The 13,749-nt window shown below is 36.4% G+C and overlaps 1 protein-coding gene and 2 long non-coding RNA genes across 5 annotated transcripts; 1 reads left to right on the forward strand and 2 right to left on the reverse strand.

The window, feature by feature from the left end:
* Positions 1 to 3,107: 3,107 nt before the first annotated feature.
* LOC139196597 (uncharacterized) lies at positions 3,108 to 4,410 on the forward strand. Its single transcript, XR_011581672.1, has 2 exons — positions 3,108 to 3,792; positions 4,072 to 4,410. It is a non-coding gene; the product is annotated as an uncharacterized lncRNA (long non-coding RNA).
* Positions 4,411 to 5,635: 1,225 nt separating this feature from the next.
* LOC103419271 (tyrosine-sulfated glycopeptide receptor 1-like) lies at positions 5,636 to 7,642 on the reverse strand. The gene has a single exon (XM_008357389.3). It carries the CDS (start codon positions 7,640 to 7,642, stop codon positions 5,636 to 5,638), a length of 2,007 nt encoding a protein of 668 aa, XP_008355611.2.
* Positions 7,643 to 11,672: 4,030 nt separating this feature from the next.
* Positions 11,673 to 13,473, reverse strand: LOC139195991 (uncharacterized). Of its 3 annotated transcripts, XR_011581085.1 has the most exons (4): positions 13,301 to 13,473; positions 12,820 to 13,180; positions 12,481 to 12,712; positions 11,673 to 12,358 (listed from the first exon to the last, which is right to left on the reverse strand). It is a non-coding gene; the product is annotated as an uncharacterized lncRNA (long non-coding RNA). The 3 variants fall into 3 exon arrangements; XR_011581083.1 differs by having other exon boundaries at positions 12,481 to 13,180; XR_011581084.1 differs by having other exon boundaries at positions 12,481 to 13,191.
* Between the last annotated feature and the right edge of the window lie 276 nt (positions 13,474 to 13,749).

The following is a 13,749-nucleotide window of genomic DNA, read 5'->3' on the forward strand; positions in this document are numbered from 1 at the left end:
AAATCTCAAGGTTGTTGAGAGATTTCACGTAGAGCGAGAGTTTGCGTAGGGCAGTTTGTGTGTTGAGTTGGAGACCTTCTGTTACAACGCACCTTGTATTTATAGTATTCATATTTTCTAGTTGGCAAGGTCTAATAATATTGTAGAGTCCAACTGCAACTCAAACTCGCGGAGCAAAAATTGATCTGTGTCAGATGCCTATCCTTCAAATTGCCATTCGTGACTTTTCAAACAAAGCAAAAACCTATCTCTTATCACATCATAATCAGAACTCCCATTAATGTCTTGCTTTATCCCATTAAGACTCCCAATGCAACCATAAAGCTTTCTTTTTCCATGACATCTATCCAGGTGGAACCACGCATGCAATGTGCAATGTGAATTGCAATATGTCACTGTAATCCAACTCTTGCACGGCATTAGTCAAACACCTAGCCAATCTCATCCATATCCCCTTATTTTCTTATCTAACAAACATTTAATTTTGATGAAAATTATTGTTTAACCAGATAGAAAGGTTAACGAATATCCCTTTCGAATGTCACTCTTCATCATCCTTACTACTTCAAAACCATCTGATTAAATACCTTGCCGCAAGAGTCTCGAAGTTGGAGATATCGTTTGCATCTCATTTATCTTGTTGTGTAAGAAAATATCAAGATGAATCCCATTAAAAGATAATTATTATGATAAAAACCATAATATTATCCTTTAATAATAACAAAATTATCTTCACTCTTCCATCCAACGATTAAGAGTTCTGCTCAATTAACGGTCTTGATTGCACGGACCGATGGTGTAAATTTGAGTCCAAACACTAACATTGATCCTAACGTACACATGAGGAAAATTTTCAGTGTGCCGGAATCATCAATTGTATTATGACACTTGGTGTACCAGACCATGTTTCCGGCACACTAAAAATTTTCACATAGACTCATTAATTAACCTTACATGATATTTACAAAATAAATAACATCAATCCTAACGTAGGCGTGGACTAATCATGATGACTAGTTATGCATGTGGAGATCATAAACAACCGAAATTAAGCGTTTGAGCAACCGATCTAACAGTGTTCTTCATTGGAATATAAGATTAAATATAATTTAGAATTTGTGCGTTGATGATAATTTATGGTGATTAATCCTTTGAATGATTCGATAAAAAGGAAGTTGGTTATTGTTACTGTTTCCTCGAATCCTTGGTGATTTTTTTTTTTCAAAATTACAAATGTACCAAATTATTATATTGTGATTGGTTAACCTGTAGATTTGGATGATCTTTTTCAAAATACACGTGATTTTATATACGTAGAGTATACCTGTACAATGCGTATAGGGAATCTAGAGATGCAGCAATCAACAAAACATAAAAGATAAAACAAACCTAATTGTCCCCTAGGGGACATGGAATGGATGAATGTCGGAAAAGAAACATAAAAAAGATGAAAACAATCGCATCCCGTAATAGAAGCTAAAGCATTGAACAAAGCTATTTAATTTTGTTTTGTCCTCCATTTCATGGCAGAAGGGGAAACCCTCACATGGGTAACGGTTGGCGTTTTAATTTTTATTCTTATATTTTTTTATATAAGTAATGTTATTCATATCATGTTTTTGTACCACATTTTTATATTATCTTGGGTGGCATTTGATGTGGACAGTTACATCATTTGAATTAATCAGATTTTTAAATTTAATTCATTATTTAATAAACTAATAATTAAGAAAAATTAGTTAATTAGATGATGATTGTGGTATCAGTGGTGGAGCCAGAAAACCAAATCAGGAGAGGCCTTTAAGCCATAGAAAGATTAGCCTTTGAAATATAATTAATGGGAGAAAAATTAAAGGTTTTGTTTTTTGTATTGGCATGAAAATTTTTAATCAAACAAGAATGGTGGAGCTTTAAATTTTGTATGAAAAACCTAGTCTTGAAATGAATATATCATAAAAACAAAACTTGTTTACAAGCCTTGATAACAAAAATTAACACATTGGAGTCGTACAAAAACTTAAAATCACTGACTTAAAATTAGATTTTGCTCTAGACTGTATTAACCTTTATTTTATATCGACTAGCCAAAAAAGAGAGTATGGTTTTTTTATATATTACAAAAATAAGACTTAGTTTTAATATGGTAAAAAAAAGGAGTTTTAACATAAAGTTCGTGGTACTATTCACTTTAACGAAAAACCACATTTTTACACTAAAAAGTCAAATTTGGTACTATTCATTTTACCCTTTATTTTGTCCTTATCGTTAAAACTCAAAGTTTTCAAGCCATTTTCATTAGTTTTCCTAAAAAATAAGGCAAATTATAAGAATCCTTTTCTTCTTTCAGTTAAAAAACAAATCTAAAAAAATTGCTGGACCGCTAGGAAGGCTCAAACCCAGGCTATTTGGAATTGTAAAATCCCAGTAGCCAATGAACCACATGCTCATTTTTGTAAAATCTTGCAGAGAATACATACATAAATAAATTTTCAGGGTAGGCCTGGGCCATCACTGGCCTCTATGTGGCTCCGCCACTGTGGTATACGAGAAGTTTTTCTCTTTCTTTTTTTTGGGGTTTGCAAATTTTTCAAATGATGTAGCTGTTTAAAACAGATATCACCTAAAATGGTATAGAAATGTGATACGAATAACATTACTCATTACTCTTTTGATATAGTATGCATGAGATGCTAGCACCCTTTTAACTCTAAGTCAAACGATACACAACAACAGAGTCGATTGCCTCAAAAAAATAAATATTGGTAAGAGTTCGAACTTCGGTTGCCGACCCGTTAATTAATCCTAATCCTTAGTTATAAAGAAATGCGTATTATACAATCTGCAATTCCCATTGAATAGTCCAATCGCAGCCAACAGTGGAACCTATTTCCAGAAAGAAAGAAAAAAAATGGAAAAAGGGTGGAGATAGAGAAAGAAACAAAACAAACCCAAAAAAAAAAACCGAAATTGGAGATGGTGGGAACTCTGCGACTACGACCGTCGCACTCATTGATCTGAACCAGTTTCCAGATGCACATGAGCACAAGAAACTGAGGGAAGCGTCTGATGTTAAATTATTATAGCCAAGAACTGGATTCAGTTGCAGTAATCACAACCAAGTAAAGCACAGAAACCTTTCCCATATAAAAGCGTTGCAATTCACTAATATGATGAACCTCCACCTGAAGATGCCATGAATGCTGCAAACCGATCTCAATGCACTGTAACTCTTCTCCTCTCTGTCAGATTATTTCAAGCTCTAACAAAGTATAGGGCTTAGTTCCGAAGAGAGCACACATCTGTGAGAGCAGAGGTCACAATATATATAGACACACATATCTCATTCTCATAACTCAATAAGGATTCCCTATTAAAATCCTTATAGAAAACAACTTATGACTTCTAAATCATATCAGTTTAATGTCAAAACAGAATCCTTCATTAACAAGAATTAGTATACAACTTCTCATAAGGCTTTCTTATACCAATTGGACTTAATCACCCGCTGTCAAAACATCCAATCTCAAGTTCATACTCTTACATTGAGACATGGGGTTGCTTCAGGCTTGCCAACCATAGGATCGAACCGAGCCTGATGGCAGAGATGAAGACTGTGGTCAGATGTTTGCTTGATCTACCCATGGAGATGAAGATACAGAACAAAGATGTCATTGCTGGTAGTGGCTACGTGGCAGCCTCTATGAGGCTTTGGGTCTTCATGACTTGGGAGTTGGGATCATCTCAGGCTGTGCATAGCTTTTGCTCTCGGCTGGATGCCTCTTCCCACCAGAGGTTGGTTTTTTTTGCTCCATTATACTTACTTATCCTCCATGATATTCTAATTAATTTAATCTACAATATGAGGAGGAGGGTTTGAACTTTAGTGCAGAGGGGAAGCAATCTGTTGTAGCCAATTTAGGTGTATGTGCATCACGTTCATTATATTTTAATTAAAAACAGATGTGCACTGGTAATCTATTGGCACCATTGATATCGACACATTATCAATTGCATCTCTTTAACTCTCCTTATCAAGATGATGTCGATGGGTATCTCTTATTAAAACAACAGGACTTTTAGAGAGCTGAGCTAATCGAACGAAATCGGAACTCACAGCCTCGGAGAAATTAGACCTCGTTCTCAAGAAATCATATGCCAGGCGGAATCCCATTTACACTATCAAGTCTTTATTTCTTGTCTTCATTTACTCCAGCATACAATGATCTGCACAACATGATGGACTCCTCTGTATATTAAAATACTGCTTTTTGAAATTAACCTTAAACTTCCCTGCCTAGTGCCTACTTAGTCTTCCCATCATGTTTTCTTTTGAAATTAATTGAAAGTTTGCTTTGTAATGAAAGCTTTTAGTCGACACCACCGGCCAAGACCGAAATCCATTTTTTTCCACCTGCTTCTAGATTAGCAACAGTAGTCAGTAACATTGATATGCCATAATGCCAATTTTTTGACAAATCCTTCATTTACTAAGACATAAGAAACAAATTAATAAGTCGATCTCATACTGTGAAATATGTACCTTTCAACAAGGTATCATTATCAATGGCGGAACCTTTATCCCCAACGTGGTCAATTAATTAGGTATCAGTCCCCCCTTACGTACCCTATATCGCTGTCATTCCCAAAATCACGGTAGGTAAGCATATGCTCTAAAAGCAAAGCCAAGAAGAAGCATAACAAAGATAATTATTTCATGTAATAGAAGTTATGACAGCTATATAGTAATTAGTTTCTTACTCGCAGACGTGCATGTTTCGCATGGGTGTTATATATTATGCTTTTATTTGCATTGCAATGACTTCAGATTCGTCTTTATTTCTTTAATATTTTGGTCCTTGCATTCGAAATGACACTGAGAGTAAAGAAACAAGAGACCTACATAGGACTAAAGACATAGACTAACTAGGACCCTTTAATTTCTTTTTCCTGGTTAAAGGGTTTAGTTTAATTTCTTGGAGACATGCAAAGACAAATTTGCAGTAATAAACAAAATCATTAGTTCTTATAAGTAATTAAAAATGATAAAATACATAAGGTAAATTGTAATTATTATAGAGGTATTCACACATCCATTTTTACTTTAACATACCCCTTTGTTGATTTTTGTCATTTGATATTTTTCAATTCATTCGATTAGACAACAGGAAATTGAAAGAGATGCGTGAGAAGTAAAATGGGTGTGTGGATAGTATCGCTCTTATTATATCATTATTGTTGTTGTTTTTGTTTGATCAGACCTCGGGTGCCCCCTTCCTACATGGGACTTGTTATTATTGTTTTTAAATTTTGGGATTTGTCTAGTCATAGTTTGGAGAGAAATATTAAGGAGACTCTCAAAATTGAGATGATCTCTATGGATTTTCTATCACCTCGTATTTTTTACACAATGTTTCCTAATGTTGATACGAAAATTAACGTCAAATTGTGAGATGACAGATAGTTCATAAAAAATCTCACTTTGAAATAATATTCTTAACATTTCTCGTTCAACAAATAAGGCCACAAGGAAAGTGATGAGGGAGGGAGGCTTTTCCAAGACTGTTGCCATGCAGCAGATATTTTGTGAACCGGTTAATAAGTCATTTATTTATTAAAGAAAATACAGCATGATTAATTAGCACACAAAACGATCTACAATGTTGGAGAGAAATTGGAAATATGCAAATCGCCACGACATGCTCAAAGCTAAAGGACCACAAACTCCCCAAAACCCCACAATGAAACCAAGAGACACTGAAATATGAAGCCATGGAATTCCATTCGCAGTGTCATCTACATCTTCCCGGTTCTTAGTCGTATCACCTGGACGCTTCTTCTGGCACTCATTTGGAAGCGGGAAACCGCAAAGTCCTGGGTTACCCTCAAAGGCAGTGTCATTGAATCCTTGGAGCTGAGTGCCTAATGGTATATTGCCTTGGAGGTTATTGTAGGCAACACTAAATGAAGACAAGAAATGAAGACTTGACAGTGAGGCTGGGAGTTCGCCCGAAAAATGGTTTCTTGAGAGGTCTAACCTCTCCAAGTTTGGGAGGTTCGATATTTGGTTTGGAATGTTGCCATAGAAGTTGTTGAAACCAATATCCAATTCTTGAAGAAGTTGCAATTTGCCAATCTCAAGGGGTATTTTGCTGCTTAGGCTGTTGTTCCTGAACCTGATTGTATTTGGCATGTTGGATATATATTTGTACTGTAAAATAGTTGCAGACCCATGAATGCTTTGGTAGTAGACGGGCAACTCAAAATCACCATGGCCTGTTAGAGTTCCATCCCGTTTTGTCACGAAAGCTTGTAGTTCACAAAGCTCCTTCGGAAATTCACCTGAAATGAAGTTATTATTCAAGTTTAAAAAGGAAAGACTTGGAAGAGTCCCCAACCAACCAGGTATTGAGCCTACAAGTCTGTTAGAAGACAGATCCAGCACTTCCATTTTCTCAAGCTTTGACAGCCATATTGGTACCTTGCCTGTCAATTGGCACCTTGACAAGCTGAGAACCGAGAGATTTTGGAACCCTGATGAATCAACCATGAGATCACCATCTGGCATTTCTTCACCAAGAAAATTACTTGTAAAAAGGAGTACCCTTAAACTTTTGGAATCCTTCAATATCTTCATTGCCCCTGTGACATTGGTCAACCTGTTATTAGAAAGTGAAAGGAATGACAAGGATTTCAAAGAAAGAATCCCATGCTGTAATTGTCCTTCTAGATCATTTGAGCTCAGTCGAAGTGCTATCAAGGACTTGCATGAGTAAACACTTATTGGCAAGGGACCGGTGAACTTATTATTCATAAGGTCAAGTTTAATAAGTTTAGTAAGCTTGGTGAAATTAAGCACGGAGAGATCTCCTTCGAATTGGTTGTATCCTAGATTCAATTCTGTAAGGCTTGAGCAATTCATCAAAGATGTAGGCAGATAACTCTCTAGATTGTTAAAATGGAAGGTTATGATCTTCAATCTTGAGAGCTTCCCAATATGGAAGGGAAGCGCACCGCTCAGCTGATTCAAGTAGAGATCCAGGATTGTGAGGTTGGTAAGATTGGAAATATTCTCACCAATGGGTCCGGAAAGCTTATTGGAAGGCAATGAAATTTCTTCAAGTGCTTGAGCGTTGTGGATATCAGTTGGAAGTGTCCCCAATAAGTTGTTGAAACCTGCACGAAAGAGCTCCAACTTTGAACAGTTACCGATTCCAAGTGGGATTATGCCACTGAACTCATTATGGGAGAAATCCAAAAGTCTAAACGAAGAAGAATAAAAACAGATAGAGGACGGTATTTGGCCTGTAAGGAGATTATTGCTGACATTTAAATTTCTCAAATTCCAGGCACGCTGGAGGAACGAAGATGGGATTGTTCCGTTGAATTGATTGCTGGATAAGTCCACCAATCGGATATGACTTGATGGTAGAGATAACGGTACTTCTCCAGAGATAAAGTTGTAGCTCAAATCAAGGATATTAAGGCGACTCAAGGACAGAAAGAATCCAACTTCCAGGTGACCAGAAAGTATATTGTGGGAGAGATTGAGGTGGGAGAGATGCGTGAGATTTCCAAGAGATGGAGAAATGACTCCTTTGAGGCGTTTGGAGGGCAATAACAAATGGGTGACCCTACCAGCCATATTGCAAATAATGCCCTCCCATCGACAACAATCGTTGGAAGACCAGTTTAAACTAGAAGAAGCGATATCAAACGAAGACAAAAGAGAGTGTTGGTCCATTTTGCTGCATGCAGCATGGGTTGTAGAAATAATGCTTGCGATAAACAAGATGAAGAGGAGGACATATGAATTATTAGTTAGACGATTAGGCTTCACTACCATAGTTCTTGTTGGAGTTGCCATTGACATATAAGTACGTTAAGACTTCTCACTGGTTTGTTATATATAGTGCCATGGTACATGCATATGTAGATATTGCAAGCAAAGAACAATATTATGTTCTTTTACATATAATTTTTCAAATGAAAATCTGTTTCTTTTGACTACAATGCATTTACGTAGTGGCATATCAGTTTAATGATTATGCTAATCTAGTACCAGCTGGGGCAGCAGGTGAAAAGGGATCATGTTGGTCTTGGTCTGTGGTTTTGGTCGGAAGTTTCAGTTTCAAGAAAACCTGATGGATAGAAAGGCAGCAAAGAAATTAAGAATAAACTTCAATATTCAGAGACGTCTACGATGAAGAAATAAATAAAATATTTGATTACTGGGATTGCACGATGGATGCTTTTTGAGATCAGGACAAAAATCTCCCCAAGATTTGATAACGAAAATTATGCTATGCGAATAGTAAGATATATGTAAAATAAATTTGTACTGAAACATTCCTAGACAAGTTATTGACAGCATAAACATATACCCAACTATGTGGAAGACGTAGCAATTGGCCAATATCAGTAATAATGTGCCTAGCTACATTGATTTTTCCAGCGCTTGTAGTCTCCAATGTTCCTTCGGAAGTTTACCTGAAAGTTAGTTGTTATTCGAGGCTTCCAGTTTCTTGAGCTTTGACTTGGTCGTGTGACTGGTGTCCCCAAAGAAGCAGCAGCTGGTAGTGAGCCTGTCATTCTATTGGAAAACAGATTCCAAGCATCTAGTTTCATGTGTTTTGACGGAACCTACAAGATTCTTTGTGTTGAACAGTTTAGTGTAGCAAGAACTTTTGTTGAATAGTTTAGTGTAATTTATCTCTTATTATAAGTATAAGATCTTAAGTTCAATTTTCGTGTAAGTTGGATTTAATTATAATTAATTCATTATGTGGCTAAAAATAGGTATTAATTTTTCTGGTTATGAATATAAGTATGTTCTGCCAGTCATTATTGGTCAATCTGTTTTGTGCAATTGGAAGGACAGAATTTAACAAAAGAATCTGAGGTTTGAAAATGCTCAATGAGAGAATCTGAGGTAGTTTGTGAAAAGGGAAAAGAACAAAGTATATATTACTTTAGTATTCAGAATACACATGAAACATTTGATTTGACCTGGTATTTTAAAATATTGGAATAAAAGATAGTCAACTAGGGCTAGAGCTTATACCCTTAGCTAGTTTCTAGGGCTAAGTTTCTAGGGCACAAAGTGGGACAAAAGTTGGGAAAGACGTTTCAAATTTAACAAGTCTACTCTACTCATTTTTTAAACTTTGAAGAAGCAAAGTTAATTAATTGTATCAGGCTTTTGATTCACCCAGCTGTGTAAGATTCCTTTTTGTTTTTAAGTAAGAGATAGTCGTCCATTAACATCATCTTGAGTCGTCAAATGCAAAAGAGATCCTCTATCCCCTATTCTCTTCGGATCCCTTCCACTTAATCATTTTTATCAAACAATTTGAATCCTTTAAAATTGATTCAACAGCTACAAATTTAATCCAAAACCAACTCAATAAGAGATTTTTTTTTCTTTCTAATATAAGCAATGTTGGGAAATGAAGTAATTTTTGTGTGCAGAAGTAAATACGTAATGTGAAACTATAAGCACAAAAGAGGGTACAATGAAATAGACACCTTTGCTATTGGGATGTTGAAGCGAGATGTTCTAGAAATGCGTGGTGGTGGCCATGTGAAAGTCATAGTTGGTGAGCGGTGATGGTGGGGTGGTGATGGTGGTAAGCTTAATATCTAGGAAATCGAAGGAGATTGCGCAACTATGCAAGACTTGTACTATAAAATTAATTATTAATGTGGGGAGTGATCCAATTTATCCTTATAATAAGTCTTGGAAGATTTGGTTCATCTTCTTTGACCTTTCAAATCTTTATACACTCCATCACGTGTGACAAAATTTCAAGTCTATAACATGAAACTTACAACAACTAATTAGTATTTAACCACTCTCTCAGTTATAACAATTTTACCTTACCTACCTCTAATCTCCCTTTGAGATCTCAAACGTCCTACTTATTACTCTTACAACAGAGTGGTGGCAACGACGGTGCGTAGAATTGTTTTGGTGGCAATGACGGTGGTCATCATGGTAATGCCAAGGTGATGGTATTGGAGCTACGATGGTTGTTGGGGTTGGCGGCAGCAACAATAGTTGTATCTGTAGTGTTGGTGATGGTGGCGTTAATGCCTTAATGGCGACATACATGATTTTTTTTTTTTATTTAGAATTTCACATCATGAAATTTTAGAAATGACAACTTTACATAAAATTTAAAGTTGAAATTTGCAATTTCATTTTTTTTCACATGAATTAAAAAATTCTATACTAATAAATTCAGACAAAAAGAATTTGTGTATATCAATCTGAAAATTCCTAATTTTTTTTTTTTGTAAATTCAGATGAATTCATACATTATTGTTGATGATTCAATTATACTTAAGTGGTTTTTTTTTTTGTCAAATAATAGATTTTGTCATATTAGATGTTAGATTTGTCACCAACGAAGTTTGAATCTACGCCGTTATACAATTGCTTAACAATTTTCCACCACTGTAATAAAGAGTATAATTTTTAATTTTTAATCTAAAAAATTAGTCTATCTAACATTACTCCTCTTATTTCTTTTCCGGATTTGGATCCTCTCCAAGGCAACTGGTCAGATCCTCCTGACCGATGCTTGTGGACCGTTGAATTTTTATCCAACGACTACAATTATTATAACTTTTAGAGGCCCCATATTTGTAACCGTTGAATTTTTATCCAACAGTCCACAAGCACCAATCAGGAGGATCCTGCCTCGGAGAGGATCCAAATCCTTCTTTCCGACATTCCACTCATTCCATATCTGCTGGTGGGACAATTACGTGATTGGGTTATTTTTTATCTTTTTTTGTTTCTTTTCCGACAGTTCACCCACGACATGTCCCCTATGGAACAATTACGCACTACATGTCCCCTAAGGAACAATTTCGCGATTGTTTATCGTTTATGTTTAGTTGACGGCTCCATCTCCAGATTCTCTATATGTTTTATCTTTTTTGAATTATTTATACGCCGTGTACTGAAACCTGTGGGCGAGCAAAAAAAAAAAAAGAATTATTTGCAGCTGTCGTGACTTGTATTACATGATATGATTTATCTTCGTTATTCATCTTGGTTTTACACTTTTACTGTAACTGGATTTTGTTCCGAATCCAGTACTGTAATTAATAGGATATAGATTTGAGACTTTAATCTGAATCCAATGTAATTAATGATCCAAATCTGGTATCTCTTCGCTTAACGATTCAAAAATTGATTGTATAGCAAATATGATTTGACAATAATCGGATCCAGGTACCGATAGTCCGTATCCATTCCGACTTAATATATATAGAAATACCCTGTTTTAATCATTTTGAGATTAGCTATAATGTTCTTATGAATATTAGGTTTAGGGTTTTGTGGGAGTTTTCCATATCACTTATGAGACTCAATTCCATGGGTTCATGGGCATTTGCTGTTGGGAGATGTGGAAGGAGCGATGCGAAATTATATATGTTGGGGGATCGTATTGTCCTCGCCCTGCTAGCTGCGCCCTACAATGGTTAACGTTGCTGCACCTACAATGGATAACATTATGTTTGAATGAAGAGATTTAAGATTACTAAGGAATTTTAAAATGATGGAAATTGAAATGACAAGATTTTATTTTCTAAAATTTGTAATTTTCTTGTTTGGTTAATCTAAAAGAACAATGGAATTAAATACTGAAATATGAGGGCAACTGGTCAAAAATATGAGGGCAGGCGTATCAAATATGAATTTATACGAGGGCAAGCGAGCAATTTCTTTTGGTGGCTTAGGCACGAAAGGAACCAGATTAGGTTTGAGAACAAAAGTTTTGGCACTGTCGCATCCCAATGTCGTCTTTTACGGCATTGGAGGGATTCAGCTTCTATTTATTTTTCTTCTTTCACTGGTTGAGTATCGATTCCCATATTCTCCATGTTAAGAATTTCATCCCTTTCTTTGGATGCTCTTAGTTTTGTGCCTGTGTTTTGGCGTCCGCCTCTTGTTGGGTGGATTAAGATTAACATAGACGGGTCTTGTAAAGGGAATGGTCAGGTGGGTAGTGGTGGTGTTTTTCGTGACTCTAGTGGTCTTTTTTATAGGAGCATTTGCCTCCTTGTCTTCTTATCCAAATGCAGTTGTTGCAGAGATTATGGCTGTGATTGAGGCAATTCAGATTGCATGGGATAAAGAATGGTATAACATTTGGTTAGAGACAGATTATATGCATGTCATCAGCCTACTATCAAGCATATGATACAGGCAGACGCCCAAACTCCACCAAAAGAGAATACCATACAATGCAATCGATCGGCATCTTCTTCAAATTTTGTTGGCACCTCCACCAGGGAGCTCCAGCCTCAAAAGTGTAGTTCCCATCATCCCAAGATATCTGACATGCTTGAAGACCAATACACCAAGATAATTGGAAAACAATGTGGTACGTAAGAATGTAAAGACTTTAAGTGCAACTCCTTAAAAGCCAAACCAATTCCAATGCAGGGCTTGAAATAGACTATTACCTTCTGAAATGAGTCTTGGAGCCAATTTAACTGGACGCATGTATCGAGTAATTGTTCCAATTGGCACAGGAGCAGCGGCAAGAATACAAGCTCCGGGTTGGAGGCAGCAAAGGAGCTCCTCAGCTTCTGAGTTATCGGAGTCTGCCCTCCCCCTCCCAGTAATTAATGCTCAAATCTAAATATATGCCAAAGGCACGAGTGGCAAAGGTTGCACAACTTTCTTCAATATTGCCTGTAGTTGACGAAAGTAAGTAATTAGCTGCTCAAGAAACATTTGATAGTTCCCGATAAAAGATATTGAATGGACAAAACACCATCAAAATGTGTAATGACACGTACTGTTGTACCAGCCGGTTTGTCCAAAACCACAAATCCATCAGTTACAGCTACAATTCTTGATTTCCAGTCAATTTCATAGCACCTGATCAAAATTTTCATGTGAACAACAATAACGCTAGTAAAAATTACGATAAGGACCTGTAAAACCTTGTGTTTTACTTAGGAAAACGCTTTGGGGGTGTACATGAAAACATAAGTAGGTTCCAGTTTCAACAAATTGGTCTGGATGTGTTATCGGGAAAGTCTTTTAGTACTGATGGTGCTGTAACTTCTTTATATACTCTCATGTGCTCTGGGGTTGCAGTTGGAGGAGGCCATGGACACACAAGGGCATAAAATACAGCTCCAAAATGGATGAGATCTGCAACAAACCTTCAAAGAAGGAATTTTTTTCCATTTACCACTCAAACTTGATAATGGCGGAAATCATGTGACATAAATCAACAAAAAACAATGTGAAGACAAAAGGAGCAGCACTCACTGAAGAGAAAGATCCAGAACTTTGCAGATATGTTCTTGAACAGTCCCCCCTTCTGAAACTACCAAGTGCTCGATTTTTGGTGGTCCATTATCTGAGGGGCATGGAAGCAACCGAGTATATTCAGGGTAGCTGAAAGAAGATATGCTATCAAAGTCATCAAGGCTAAGTTCTTATTTCCAAACAGGGTACTGAGTTTTCGGTCAGTTCCATCTTTGCTTACACACATAATGAGCAGAAAATGTAGATGAGACTTATAGTTTTCACGTTTTTATGTTCGTTGTTGTAACTTATACATTGTTTCCTTAAATTTGTTGGATTTGTTTGACATCCAACATTGTTTTTCAGGTTGAGATTTGTTTGGTGTTTGTACCATACTTGACCAATCCCGAAACTACTGTGCATCGGTCAACGTTATACCGTAAAGGATCCAGAAGAGTTTCCTTACAACC

Source organism: Malus domestica, chromosome 05 (assembly GCF_042453785.1).
Source record: "Malus domestica chromosome 05, GDT2T_hap1".
Classification (NCBI taxonomy): Eukaryota; Viridiplantae; Streptophyta; class Magnoliopsida; order Rosales; family Rosaceae; genus Malus; species Malus domestica.